At 46.9% G+C, this 14,576-nt stretch overlaps 1 protein-coding gene across 4 annotated transcripts in view; it reads left to right on the top strand.

Moving 5' to 3' along the window:
• The window catches only part of NRP2 (neuropilin 2), an 89,757-nt gene that overhangs the window by 49,970 nt on the left and 25,211 nt on the right, over positions 1-14,576 (top strand). For all 4 annotated transcript variants that reach the window (XM_048309136.1, XM_048309135.1, XM_048309137.1 and 1 more), the window contains exons 11-13: positions 1,581-1,697; positions 4,245-4,397; positions 13,884-14,146. In XM_048309136.1, the coding sequence (XP_048165093.1) occupies positions 1,581-1,697; positions 4,245-4,397; positions 13,884-14,146 (533 nt within the window). The remainder of the gene's footprint in view (positions 1-1,580; positions 1,698-4,244; positions 4,398-13,883; positions 14,147-14,576) is intronic.

The following is a 14,576-nucleotide window of genomic DNA, read 5'->3' as shown; positions in this document are numbered from 1 at the left end:
GTGGAGAATGATGAATGTTCACTTGCAGCTGGGTTTCTCTCCTTTGAAGTTCCAAACATCTGGTTTCAATTGCTCAGTGACTTTGCATTTTGATTAGCAGTTACCACCGGTCGAACAGACACTCGCAGGGCCAGGGAGGGAGTGTGAAAGCGAGCAAGCAAGACCTCTCTTTTTCACTTTCCATTTCACACATGACGCTGTCCTGCCTGTTATTTTCATTATCTCTTGTAACCATCGTGTTGCGGCTCTGCCATGGTAACTGATTTTTCAAGATATATTTCTGCGGCTTGTCCAGGGCAATGCAACACTGTTGATTTACATCCGCTCAGCATCTGTGTCCCATATGGGACTTGGCTTTCAAGGTCCTTCCACATTGTCACATTTCAGCTATAAATCTTGATATACAGGAACAACAACCTAAAAAAATGTACCAGCTCTAAATAAGTTCCAGCTTTTGATATGTTGCTTTCACCTGCTGCTTTTTTTTCTTTTCTTTTTTTATGACATTTTTCTGTGCCTGGCTGCTTGCAATTTGCTTCTTGGTTGCATTTGGAGTTTTATGGGGTTGTAACAAATTTGAACTTACAAATTAAAAGACTTTGGGGTTATTTGGTATTTTATCCTGAACAAAAGACAGCCACTGGAAAAAAAAAAAAGTTAAAAAAACCCTGAGAGTTTATGTACAACATGTTTAATAACAGGAAAATAAAAGGGCATAAAGGAGCCTATGGAAAATATTCAATGTATTTAGGCATTTCCTCCTGCTTCTGGGTTTATTAAATGATATCCTGAAGGGTGCCGACAAAGAAACACAATCACACATAACTGAGCAAAGCTGCCTCTTTTTAAAAGTGGAAAGAATCAAGTCTGCTGTACTCCACTTAATGCACCTATAAAAAGAGAGTTTGCTGGAACCTAATGTCATTTACTGTTGATCTTAATATCCTTCCCTTTCTTGCTTAAATTTCCCCTGACACCTGCTTGGAGGTTGTTACACATGGGCCACGTTAGAGAAAGGGAAATTGGACAGAGACCCTTTGAAAGCATAGTCAGGAGCCTGGAGTGTGAAACCAGATGCTTTCTGCAGTGAGCCAGAGCTCACTAGGGGATCCTCTGGGTCCGTTTGTGGTTACATCATTTGTGGGTTTGAGTGACTTGTTTTATAAATTGGCACAATTGGTGGGAATGTTGTCTGTGTTTTTTTAACGTGTCATATGCCTTTATGAAAGAAAAAGATGTTCTGCCTGTGATCTCACTTATCCAGTAATGACAGCTAAGTGGATTGCCAACACCAGTGTGGATTGTAGATTAAAAAATTAAGAGAAAAAGTAGTGTGTGTGTCTAGAGAAGAGGCTTGTTCAGTGGGAATTCCAAATTCATAGAACTCCCATATGGAAAGACAGTTCACTTGAAGTTCAAACCATGCTGACATTTGCAGCACGTGGAAATCTCATGGCATACTTGTTCTATCTCTTCCTGCCATTATAACAACATGAGAAAAAGATTTTTTGTTTTGTTTCTTCTACCTGGGCTTCTTGTACTGTCTGTTGCAAACAGCTTCTCTACTCCATTTTTTTCAGATGTCAAGCCCACTGCAGAGACACTGGTGCCCACTTTGAAGAGTGAAGAGACCACCACTCCATACCCAACTGATGCAGAAGCAACCGACTGTGGTGATAGCTGTGGAGAAGAGGAGGGTATGTATCAGAGCAGCACATCTTTATCTCAGTAACTGATGGGTTAAGAGCTAGGAAAATACTCTTATCTTCCCATTAGCTTCAATACATAGGGCTGATTCCTGGAAAGCTTAGAGTAATATTATTAGTGATAGGCCAGGATTAAAAAAAAAACAAAACCAACCCATAAACAAATCTGCCAAGATCTGATAAGTTCTATCAAGGAAGGATGGAAGAGCGAGAGATAGCAACTAATTTGGTCCCTAGGGTACAAGACATGAAGAGCTGCTCTCCCAGCTTCCTTACATGACCTGAAGAAACTCATTTAGTGCCCTGTTTAGAACCACCTCCATTCCAGACCCCCTTGGCTGGATGTCATAAACTCAGAAGGTGATTCAGACTGCCTGATATGTAGGGGTCCTTTTGCAGAAGTCACAACTGTGAAAGTAAATCACAACATATGTGGAAGACTGATGTCCTGAACACTCATCTGCTCAAGGATCATCTTCCCTAATATCAGCAGCTTAAAATTAGAGGACAGTATGAGCTCCTTGTGCAGGCAGTAGAGAGAGGGGAATGCTAATTCCACGCAGGATTTCACCCACCCAGGCTGTCAGAAGTACACTAAATGTTTGGTATCTGTAGCACTTGCCTACTTCTTCTGACTATGGAAGAAGCTGAATGTTAGTTTAAACCTCATGCTGTGCTTCTTAAGAGCCAGTGCTGGGGGAGGGCTAATCTTCTCTGCCTCAAATCCCTATCTGTAAAAGCAGACATCATATTCTTCTGCTTCTTGCAAGGGGGATGTGAGCATCTAAAGCTTGTGAAATGTCCAGATGAAGAGGAGAGGGCTTGACAGAGCTGTGCAAGGTTAGTTGTACAGTGCAGTGTACAGGAAATGCATTCCCCTGGGTGTGACAGCAGAGCCTGGGCCTCAGCACTGGAGCATTTACACAAGGACTTCAACAAGAATCTCACAAGGAAAAATTATCCTCTGAGATAGCTCCTAGGACTTCTGTCACCTCAGCTTTCAGTCCCAGATAAAAAATTAATGGGTTTTAAAATAAATAAATTAAAATAAGAACATTAATTGGCTTTTCACACCTCCCATGGGGATCCCGCTGTACTTTAGCTCTAGAAGTGTAAGTTGCAGAAGTGGCTCAAAGGGCCTGATTCTTATTGCTTTGCCTTAGTGATAAGCCTATGCAACCCTACAACCATTGAGGCACTTGGGAAACTGCTGAGAGGAAATTTAGGCCAGTAACGGCCTCTGCAAGAACATGATTCCTGGGTGCAATCCAGGGCAAGAGAGCAAGCAGAGTATGCTGTGGAGCGTGGAACCAGCCTCCCTGTCAGCTTCCCTTAGATTTAGCAACAATTTTCATTCTCATACTCCATAAAACAATGAGTGTGTTTCTCTGGACAATCAGATTTATGACAGCCAAGCAGAAACAATGCTGCTCTCCAGGGTACGAGATTAGATTGGAATAAAAGGATCCATGATCTGCATTGTTTTATTTTGGAGTGGGAGCATGTAAAAAAAGCCCTCTGCCCCTCACAGTGAAGTTCCCCTGATGCCTATCACTTGAGTCACTCACCTCCTTCTGGCTATCGCTCACTTTGTGGGCACTGTGATTTAAAACTTCCTCTTTGCTCAGGAAAATCCTGGCCTATAATTAGGCTCAGACGTGCATGTCCGCTGAGTGCTTGGTACGGATTCAGACCATTTCTGCAGCCTCTATGCCGTGTGACTGATTCCCTCAACTGAAGGAGCCAGCAGCTGCCTCACTGCCACATGCAGCCCCTGGCATGTGCCTGCCTGCCCACAGCCCTGTCTCTGCAGGAAAGCTCTCCAGAGCTTTCAAAGCTGTTGTCACAGGGGAATTAACTCTGCTCCTGTTTCAAGATGAAAAGTTAAAGGACTCGCCCAAAGTTAAAGGACTCACCATGTGGTGAGTCCATAGCAGAGCTAAAAATAGAGGCTGGCTCCTTTCACTCAGAATCCAAAGCTTGAGCTCATGGTGGCCCCACGTTTTCCCTGGTAACATTTCCACGAGAAGGTAGGAAGCAGTGAGTGACAGCTCTCCAGGATGACAGACAGCTCCCGTCTGGTGCAAGTGGCTAGGTCTGTCACTCAGGAGCTGGGTTTCTGGAGCACTTGAGATTCTCCTTCTGGAGCCAGGCAGGAACTGCTGAGCATGGGGCACTCAGGAAGGATTCTTCCCTGACATTTAAAAAGGCATTTAATATTCACCACTCTAGGAGAGGAAGAGAAGGTGCTGATTAGCGTCTGGAAGCATTTGGTTCTTGCTTTTGTATTTGCTTAGTTTGGTGGATTAGCCACAGGACGTGGTGTGAACATTTTGATGATGCAGAACTTAAGGCTGATCCTTGGAGCTGAGGAAATGTGAGATAGGTTAAAAGCATCAGTGTGAGTGAGATTCATGCTTTCTTCAGTTTTGATGGCTTGCCAGCTATTTTAGTTTTGGGTTGTTTTTTAATAGCAACCCTTCGTGGGTAAGTCATTTTTTAATCTGACTTCATTTTGCTTCTATTTCTTTTTATAAGATTTCCAACTCCCTGCAAACTTCAACTGCAACTTTGATCTTCCTGAAGACCTTTGTGGTTGGTCACACGACTTGGCAACTGGTTATACGTGGTCTTTTCAGCCTACAGGCACCTGGATTGGCAACTCTGAACCAAGCCCTGACACTGTGCCTGGTAAGATGATTAATACCAAAGCAGGGAAGAGAGAGCTGATGGGGCTTTCTCCATATGAACAGTATGAATGATTATTACGCAGCTATCATGAGTTGTGAGGGCTGTGCAGAGCTGAACTTCTTTTATGGAAACTTTCAGATGCTTTACTGTACGGTTCATGACTTATTTATAGGACTGTGACTGCTGGCACTAACTGTCCTCTTGAGACAGCCTTGAATCAGACACTGGGCTTTGAACCCCATGGGACTGTGAAGGCTAGCCCAGGCTTTGTTCCACATCCTGATCCAAACGTCCTCTGTAGGATCCAGTGATTTTTCCCCAGAATGTACTTCTTCCTCTCTCATATGTTACTCAGATTGCCTATAGTCTTCAACTGCTCTGGGCTTGCAGAGGCTGGATTTCAGTCTCCTCCAAGTGAAGGATGAGCTAAGCCCTAAGAATGCTGAAAATGCCAGCTTCTAGCTGTTTGACTTTTGCTCTTTTTCTCTTTGTGCTTTGGAAGCAGAAGATTTGCATGACTGTGACATAGCCTAATTTATGGAGGACCTCACTGAGATGTGCTGGCATGGGTTGCAAGGGAGCCTGCCTCTGGCAATGTGGTTGATAGACCAAGTTCTTCAGCTTCACATCTTGGAACTCACGCCAGGACTAGTGTGCTTTCCTTATCCCTCACTGACTTTGTGGCACGGTTGGCATGAAGAACATTTGCCAATTTCCTTATAGCAGTAGACTGTCACCGTAGCACCTCTTCACTCTCAGTCATTGCTCGTGAAAGTCAAGGCTCCTGCAGGCGAGCTGGCTGATCTTACCTGTCCTGGGCTCTGCCCTGATGCCTGGTGATTCCAGGGAGCCGTGCATGATGTGGGCTCCTCCTCGCCCTCCCCTCGGCAAGGTTGCGTCTCAGAATGCAAACATTCAGGCGAACCTGTTAGCCACCTGGCAGAGTCACTGGCCAGATTGGCAGTGCCGCCAGCCAGTTGGAAAGCCATGCAGCCAACACCTGGTAGGCAGTGCTAAAGAGGAAAATATGTATTCCAGAAACATATGGGAAGAGGAGAATCTGCTACATCTCCACACACAAATCACCCCCACACAAATGCACACATCACTTCTCTCTTCATCTCCTGAGGTGCTTAAGCTTTTTTCTAAGAGACACGGTAATGCTGTAAGTGCAGCCCATATGGACATCTGAAAAATTCTTTGGCATGACATAGGGACACAGTGTCTGCTATGGAAAAAAATATTTTCATATTTCAAGTGTTTATCTCCTCAGCATTTGAGTGCTTTAGAAGATTAATATCTGGAGCTCAGTGGAGCCTCAGGCAACAGGAGAGAACACTTACACCAGCCCCAGACTTAATAACCCTCCCCATCTCATTCACTGTAATAATGTTTAATTAATATAAGTCTCCTGCAAGTAGGATAAAAATTACTTATTTTTATAACTCAGACTCAATTTTTCATTTCATTTCCTCTCCCCTGAGTCTCCCTACAATTAGTTGGCCATAGCTTCTTAGAAGATCCTGTTGTAGCCCAGGAGAGACTGGTGCTGCCTCAGACAGCTCAGTACACAGTCCTGGTTTTTACCCTTCTTCTGCTCTTCCTCCTTTTTCTCAGTTATGAATTGCACAGTTTCATTGCTAGGGCTGGGGAATGTCATCCTACTGAGTTCAGTGGTCTGTTTTTGTGCCAGTGTAAAGAGCTCTCCCTTAGGGTGCTGTGCAGAGTCAGGCACTGAAGCACTGATGTCGTGCAGGCAAGCACTCCAGCACTGCCCCACAAGCCATGGTCTGTGTGGGCAGGGGAAGAGGAGGAGGTGGTGGCTCCGGGGGACTGAAGTGACTTACCCATAGCAGTGGGGGAAGCCAGCAGCAAACACCAGCGCATGCTGAGGGATCAGCATTGGCACTGCCATGGATCTGCCTCCTGGCTGGCTCAGGCAAGGGTGTGGGCCATCCTGGCATCTGTGGGCATCCACTGACTTGCCCCCACAGCACAGGGATGCAGAGGAGTCAGAATACAAAGGCGTCACTGCCATGCCTCACTTTGGTCCTGATCTTAGAAATTAGGAAGACATGACACAAAAGGAAGCAACTATTTGCTTTTTTCCTCCCCACACAGCTTTTATAGGCAACTGGAGAAACATAAAAAAGAGGCAATGCCAGCTCCTTGGTGGGACAGAATCAAAGCATTGTTTGGTTCACACTCCCCCATTCTTCCCCTGCCCTTCCCTGGTGCTCCCTCCAGCACTTTGTTTCTACTTAGAAAATTCACGCTCAGACTCCAGGGAGCAAGGAATGAAAAGCTGTTGTTCAGGGTGGTCTTTGCTCATGAATTCCCCACCCTGGGGTGAGCAGTTGGGTGAAGGAGAGCAGCTGTGCTTGGTTAGAGGCAGGGCAAAAGCTAAGGGGAACTCAAGGCTGCTGGAGCCCAACTGAGTCTGATTTAAAGGTGCTGGCCCAGGCTAGAGGCCATGGTTGCTCCACGGTAGCAAGGAAGCGTGCTGTGCCTTTAAGGGCTATGTGGAATGTGTTTCTACTTCTTTTGAAAATGGCAAAACAAAAATTAATATTGAAAAGGAAAAAATAATCATGAAAGGAGGAGCCCTGGCTCAGTCTGCATAAGAGAGAGGGAAAAAGAAATGACCATGGTGAAATATCCTCTGTGAGGCACTTGATTAGAAAAGTCTGCTGAGAGACAGGCCTGAATTCCTCAGATATCTCCCAATTTCATTTTATGCGCTGCATGCAATTCCTCCTTGTCTTTGGCACTGAGAACTTCTCAAGACTGACAAGACACCCACTGCTCTCATTCCACTATTTTTATTTCCAAGATACTCTTTCAGGCAGCTCTGCATTTCTTTTTTTAGCCCTGTGTTCCTTGGGCTCTTCACACCATGGATTAACTCCACGTCCTCTCCTGCAGGCTCCCATTACATGTCTCGGGACCTCATTGGTGAAAGTGGGCCCAAACTGCCCAGCTCAGCAGAAGCCCAGCGTGGTTCCAACGGCTACCTGCCCTTTGGAAGCCTGGAAAATACCACTGGCTCCCTTTTCCATGCCCCACAAAAGATTGCCAGGATTTTTCCCTCTATGGACTTTCAGATGCTTCCCATCTGTAGAAAGATTCCCCTTAGCTGCACCTAGCAAGCTTCAAGGAGCAACAAGTTCAGGTTTCAATGAGATTTCATCTTCCCTCCTGCTGCATGCAATGGCAGCATGCCATTGTTGTCACGATAAAGGTCTTAAGACCTGAAAATAAATCTAGGTTGATAACTTGGGCACCTCAACTTTTCACCATCTGAGTTTCGCTAGGTTCTTGATCCTGAAGGTTCTAAAGATCCTGGGTTGTATCCTTAGCTGGTCAGTGTGATTGTATTGCTCTCAGTGATTCTACACTAATAAGCCAGTACTGTAGAGCTGGAATCTCCGTGTTTTGCCCATTTCCCCCCCTTCCCTTTTCTTGCAGTGCCTAAGTAAATACCCTGTGGCTCTAGAAGAGCACTGTGGGATCTGCAGCTTTACCATGTATTGCTTCTCCTTCGGATGAACGCAGTGTCAGGGTCAGAGCCCTGGCAGCATCGTGAACCCTGTGTTGTTCGGATGTTGGCAACTGTACATGCACACAGAAAAGGAAGCACTTTTAACCTTGCAGCTCTCCTGACCACACAGCTCTTGGGCTGGGCTGCAAAAACCCACTGAGAGCTTCTCTTGTGGGCCACAGCCTTGCTGGCTTTGAGGGTCAGGAATGCTGCTCATTTGGGTTGCGGGCACTGCAGGCAAAGGTTTATTTGTTTCAAAGTGTTTTCAGCAGAGGAGTGTTTATAGTGCTCTGAAGTTTCATAAGAGCTTATTTTTTAAGAGAAACAAATGTTAAGCTGTTTTTAAGTTGATGGTGACCCCTTACCATTCCTGTGTTTTTCCCATGGGATCTTTAAAGGGAAAGTTTTATATTTTTCCTGCAATCCATGAGAACTGCTGCCTGAAGGCCTTGATTCTACTGTGTCCAAACCAGCAGAAAGGTTTTCATGGTGTTAACAGAGCAGGGTTGGACTGAAGTGAGTCTGCACTTACTCTCATGAGAGTCTCAGGGCTTGTACCTTGGGGACACACTTTGACCTCAAGGGTCAATCCTGTGTCCTTTGAAGTAGGAAGGAGTTTTACATGTGGGGTGGTATGAAAGTCAAGCATTTCTGTGCAATGAGTGAGCAGCTGCACACTGTGGAAAGGAGACCACATATCCATCTCTGTCTCTCTTTGCTCCCCTCATGTGTGGTGCAGATTGCCTCTCAGCAAAGCTGTACGTGTCTCTCCTGACTCTCATTTGCACAGTGAGGACAGCAAATGCTAAAAAGTCCTTCGTGCCTTGGCTGCCCACAGCATGGCAGAGCTGGGACACCCCAGCACCCTGATCACAAGAGGTTTCCTGAGTGTCAGCTGGGCTGTGTGAGTTCCCTGGCTGCAGGATAGGGCCAAGCTCTGGCTGTCCATGTGCCCAGATTGTCTTTCACGAGAGAAAGAGGTACAGCCATGGTCTGTTCCAGCAAAGCCTCCACTTACTTGGGCTGGACTGGAGACAGAGGAGAAGAAACCATTTCTCTGGTGCTCACTGCTTGCCTCAGTCACTTTTTGGACCCAAACACCAGTGACATTCCTGCTTAAAAATGCAGGTTGGAATGTTCTCTGCAAAGCAAGACACTGTCTCTCAAACCTTAGCGTGTGCACCACTCCATGGCTTCGCAGCAGTGAGCCACAGAGCAGGACAGGGGAAAGGGAGTGCGTGCAGGTGCGAGCAGCAGCGTGCAGCCTGTGCAGGCACAGACACTGGGCTGGTGGGGCTGTGCACACCTTTCACACAGGGGCAGGCAGGGTGCCTGCCACGCTGCCAAAGGACAAGTTTTGGTGGCCGACAGCTCACTTAGCATAAATGTCAGGCTCTAATTGGTATTTTATTTGTCAGGGACACTGTGCCCTCCCTGCACTCTCTGGGGGAGGTAGTAGGACTCACAGTTGCTCGGTGCTGTTTGAGGGCATGAGGCTTAACTGAGAGGATGTAATGGCAGGTCCATTAGAAAGGCTCTGGAGAGCAGGCTGAGAGCTTGGTTCTGGGTAAGTGTGGGATTTTATGCCTTTTGGCAGGCTGATTTAGAGACTGTAATGGCAAGGACTTGGCAGGCTAATTAACACACATAATCAAAATTGAGGGGATTTTCCAGTAGATGCAGTGATCTAGTTAATATAAATATTAGTTTTATGGAGGATTGACTTCCCATCCTAAATGAAAGTCTGTCATTGAGGAGAGGCCTGTCATGAAATTACAATGACAGCCTTTTGAGGTGAATTTGCATGATTTGTCAAAAAAATTAAAAATATTATAACTATCCAATTTCAATCTGCATATTCATGCAGATGCCATTCCCTTGCTACCAGACCACCCTGCAGTCACGAGGGCATCTGAGCTGATCTGCTCCCCAGGAATAGCTAGAGCTGATGCAGCTTCCACCTCACATGCCCCAGAGGAACAGCAGGATCATGCCTCACTGGGATGTCCCCTTGGCCATGACACAGTGTGGCTGGGGTGGCATTTGGGCTGTGCAGGCAGCAGAACAGTGCCCAGAGTAGTGTGGTCACCTATGGGACTTGACAGACCAGAGGTGGCTGCCACTGGGCTGCAGTGCTGCCAACTAAAGCACACCATGAATCAAGCTCGGCAATGAAGGAGAGTGCAGCGACCTTTGGAGGGATGGAAGTGAAGGCAATTCACGTGGTTCCTCCATAGGAGCAGCAGCTGTAACTCAACAATATCCAACGAGGGGGAAATGCAGAGGGAATCTGAAATCTCAATAATTGCTTGTGTATATGCTGCCCAACATGTTTTCCTGGAACATCTCCAGATGTGCTGCTGAGATCCATGAGGGAAGGTGCTTTTCTTGAGAGACGGAGTGAGATGTGCAGGACCCAAGCATAGGCAGGCTGACCTTGCAGAGGGGGTGGCTGCTGTGGCTTGTGCTCGCAGCCTGACCCAAACTGTGAGGCTTCATCCCCCACTGCCCCTAATGTCCTCTCAGATGGCTTCCTAGCAGGAGGGGACAGGTGTGCCAAGAGGAAACCGCGTTGCCCAGATGGTTGGTTTGCAGAGCCCAGCTGGTGATTTATCCAGGACTCACTGCCATGCACACACGAGGGGCTCTGCCACCGTCTGGCTGGGGTGGTTCCATGTTCACATTACTGGCTCCCTTACATCCAGATGATCCCATAAATCTTCCATGAGATTTATGCCATACCATCAGTTGCAAAACAGAGGTAAAATGCCTGAGTGGGTTTGTCCTGCCTTTTTTGAGCCAGTGCTTTGAACTACCAGTGCCAGTTCTGTGGGGGATGTAGCTGTCGTGTTAGCTGGAATAGAGACTGCAAAGTAAAGTTCTGGGAAAGAGATTAAAATGCATTTCTGATCCTGGAAGAATTGATCAGCTCATCGTTGCAAAGCTCCCTTCAAGTGTTGTAACAGGGGAAATCAGCCTTTCAGATGCTTTCTGTGCCAAAGGCTTCCATTTACTGTATCAAACAGAGTGACTACTGGAACCACCGGGCTTCCACATGCTGTTCCAACAATTAGCTCCACAGTGCCCTTATTCAGTCAGTCTCAGCAAATTTGTAGGGCTTTTCCAAAGGTCCAACTAGCCATTAGAGTGATCCAGCCATTTCACCTTCAAATGACATAGAAATTCATGCCTGCCTGCGCTTGGCTTTCCACTCCAGAAACTGGTACTGGTACTGGGAGCAAGAGCACATGGTGCCCAAACCCATTGCTACTTACAGGGGAGCAACTGGATTCACCTCCCAAACACTGAGCCTCCTTGCAGCCCTTAGGACTGACAGCAGGTCCTGGAGAACGCTGTCAGCTCCAGCAAGAATTGGGCAGGGAGCACAGGAGATGGAGGGTTCCCAAGGCTCTGAAAGATCCTGTGTTGCTGAGGGGAGCATTAGTTTTGGCTGCAGTTTAGGAGTTTCTTTGATTTCACAATCTGATAGGAATGGGAAGAAACAGAAGGTCAGTGTCAACCCTGGCAGGAGGGATGTGACTCAGAAGCACACAGGCTGTTCTGCTGAAGTGGCAAGGCAGCCATGGTGGATACCACTGGCTCCCAGGGTATGGATAATGGGAGGTGTCCAGCTGCAATTAGAATAGTCCCCTCTGATCAGCTGTGGGCTTTGGCTGGGTCCAAGGATGGCTCAAAACTCTGCGCTCAATCAGGCTGCTTAGATACTGGCACCAAGGCTGGTCCTGAACTTTGAGGATCTGGATTTGATCATTCTTGAGTCTGGCTAGTGCTTTTATTAAAGATTTGCCTGTGAGACTATTTCAGCTGTGAGATAAGTGTATGACTCCAGTCTGATTTGCTCCCTTGTTTGCTGTTGCTGTTCTTTTCTTGTTGCTGCTTTTTTATTTGAAGAGGCTTGTAGTGAATTACAAAAAGAGGATTTTAATTCAGGAGACCTTGATGACTTATTATGCCTTATCACTCCTTAGGCATGGAGTACAGTTTGTTCTTTTTTTAATCCCTCCACTTGTTTATCTCCCACATCTCCTCCTCCACTACCACCACTCCGAGGTAAATCACAAGAACACTCCTCCATTAGAAAACGGCATGGTACTTTGTCAAGTGATTCACTCAAGCAGGAGTGGGCAAACACACTTTCATCTTCTTTTTCTGCTACTGTTTGTTGGCATAAAGTGCCAAGTGGCCCAGGGACATTTCAGAGGTGTTGGAAAATATTGCTAAAAATGTTGCTCTTTCTTTATGTGGCCAGTCGGGAACAGATTTGTCCTTCACACAGCAAAATCAGTGAAAGTTCATAGGAATGAATATGCTTTTGAAGTACTTTGATCATACATGCTAGGAGTAGGATGATGGCAAATATTCCTGTTATCTTGTCCTAAATTTATTTTAGAAAGCTGTGTAGCTCACAGTGGTTGGTTTCTGCTCTCTGGCACTGACAATCTTGCAGCAGGGCCAGCGCCATTGATAGATCTCCCTAGGGCTGTGATGTCACCTGACTGCTGAGCAGCAGTGAGGTCAGCTGCTGTTTTCCAGTGGGACCTGTTGTTCATGGATTCCAAGTTCAGGTCTCTCTGGTTTAAGTTTTGGAGGTGTTTTGAGCGCACTTTGCAGACATTCTGAGTACAGACGCTGTTCTTGCCATTGCTATGGGCACTGAGGCCTCAGCAGGAGCAGGGCAGGCAGGGACAAGCTGCTGCTCAGAGCTTGGCCCACCAGGTGCCACAGGCTAAGATGTGAGGGAAAGAAGTGACAAACCCTTCAGTTCTGGGGCAGAGATAACCCTCCCGTGCCTGGGCTGGCACGTGCTGGCATGAAGCACCAGTGGCACTTGCCCGCTGTCCAGCAAGAGCAAGTATGTGCATCCTTCTGTTGAGCAAAATGCAAAATCCAGCAATATCTGTAGTAGGCCTGTCTGGGTCACCTTGCACTGCAGCTCTGCAGCTGGAGCAACCCAAGGGACTCTGTCCTGACATTGGTCACCATGGGGGGCAGGTAAGGATCACTTCAGCTACACGCCTGTCTTTCAGTCTGTGCTAAGGGACTTCAGAAATCTAAGCTACAAATGAGAAACTCCTTGAGGAAGCTTTTCATCAGAGAGGGCTGGAAACCACTGATTCCATATAAAGTCAGGTGTGCCTGGGGATTTGTATCCATGGGCTTTTGCTACTTTTGGTATTCAGATCAAATATCTCCTGTTCCAGCCTCAGCCTTGAATTTCTCCTGGGATATCAAGTGTATCAAATCTCTCCTCCCTGAGGACTGACAAAAAGTGTGGCACAATTTAAATGTAATATTAGAGCAAGTGAATACTCTGTTGTATGTATTTCAGCTACGTTCAAGTTTGCAACCATCCAGTTGTCACCTATGCATGATTCACTCATTGGGTCCATGTCCTTCCTCTGTGCTGTGCTTTAGAGACTGTTTTGCTGCATTACAGAAAAACTGAGAGCCAGAGTTTCATTTTGTTATGTGTAGCCTCAAAACGAGTTTTCAGCACTGGCATTTAGAAAAATCCACCTCAGGCTTGTTCACTGAGGAAGCTCCCAGTAGAATAAACACACATACCCCTCGCCAATGCAATTATCGTGGTATCACTTCCTCTGACAATAACTTGCTCCAGCTTTTTAACTTTTTCTAATTGTGTCAGTCTTTTTCTTAACCACTTTCTGCTGTTGGTCTCCTACCAAGGGAGAGAGTGGTAGCTGGTGAGGGAAGTGTGCGACTTGATGCCCTGCCTGGCTGCACAGGGGGCAGCAGTGGCACAGCTGGATGAGCACACAAAGGGTGCCAGTGTGAGACCCCACTTTTGCAGGCATGGACCTGCACTGCCATGCAGCACTGCCAAAGCCACTTGCCAGGAGGTGAGACACTTGTTGCCAGCAACTGCAGAAAAATAATAGAATGGTGTTTTCCTCTCTGAACAGATGTCAAGAATTACCTGCAACTGCAAAGCAGTGGAAGGCGGGAAGGCCAGCGAGCCCGGCTCATCAGCCCCACCATCTACCTGCCCCAGAGTGCTGTCTGCATGGTTTTCCAGTACCAGGCATGGGGCAGCAATGGGGTGATGCTGCGGGTCTGGCGGGAAGCCAGCCAGGAGCACAAGGCACTGTGGGTCATCACGGAGGACCAAGGGGAGGAGTGGAGGGAAGGCCGCATCATTTTGCCAAGCTACGACACAGAGTACCGGGTAAGATGCTTGCAGAAGGTGTGCTGGACCAGGCAGACTTCTCCAGCATCTTGATTTCAGTGTTTCAGAGCCCGGGCCCATTCATCATTAGGGAATGTGGCTGTTTTCATTGTGTTTCTCAAGTTACCATAGTAACTAAACTACACTGTTTGTTATTCTGAGAGTGCCTGTCTTTTGCACAGACTTGGGCCTTTGTTCAGCCTGTTGCCTTTCATATTCCTCAGATCTCCCATTTTGCAAATATTCTCCCATTCTCCCTTTTTCTTTTTTTCTCCTTTTTTTTTTTCATTTGGTTTTGTGCATTTTTTCCCCTACAACTGAAGGTCGTCAGATAGTCTGACCAGATGTGCAGCTCCAGGGAGCAAACCCAGCAGCCAGGAGAAGTGGGAAGCTGGGAAAGGAGCACAGCCAGCTCTTAAGGGTAGGCAGC

The sequence above is a fragment of the Corvus hawaiiensis genome, chromosome 7 (genome assembly GCF_020740725.1).
Source record: "Corvus hawaiiensis isolate bCorHaw1 chromosome 7, bCorHaw1.pri.cur, whole genome shotgun sequence".
Classification (NCBI taxonomy): Eukaryota; Metazoa; Chordata; class Aves; order Passeriformes; family Corvidae; genus Corvus; species Corvus hawaiiensis.
This window is presented reverse-complemented; position numbering and strand designations above follow the sequence as displayed.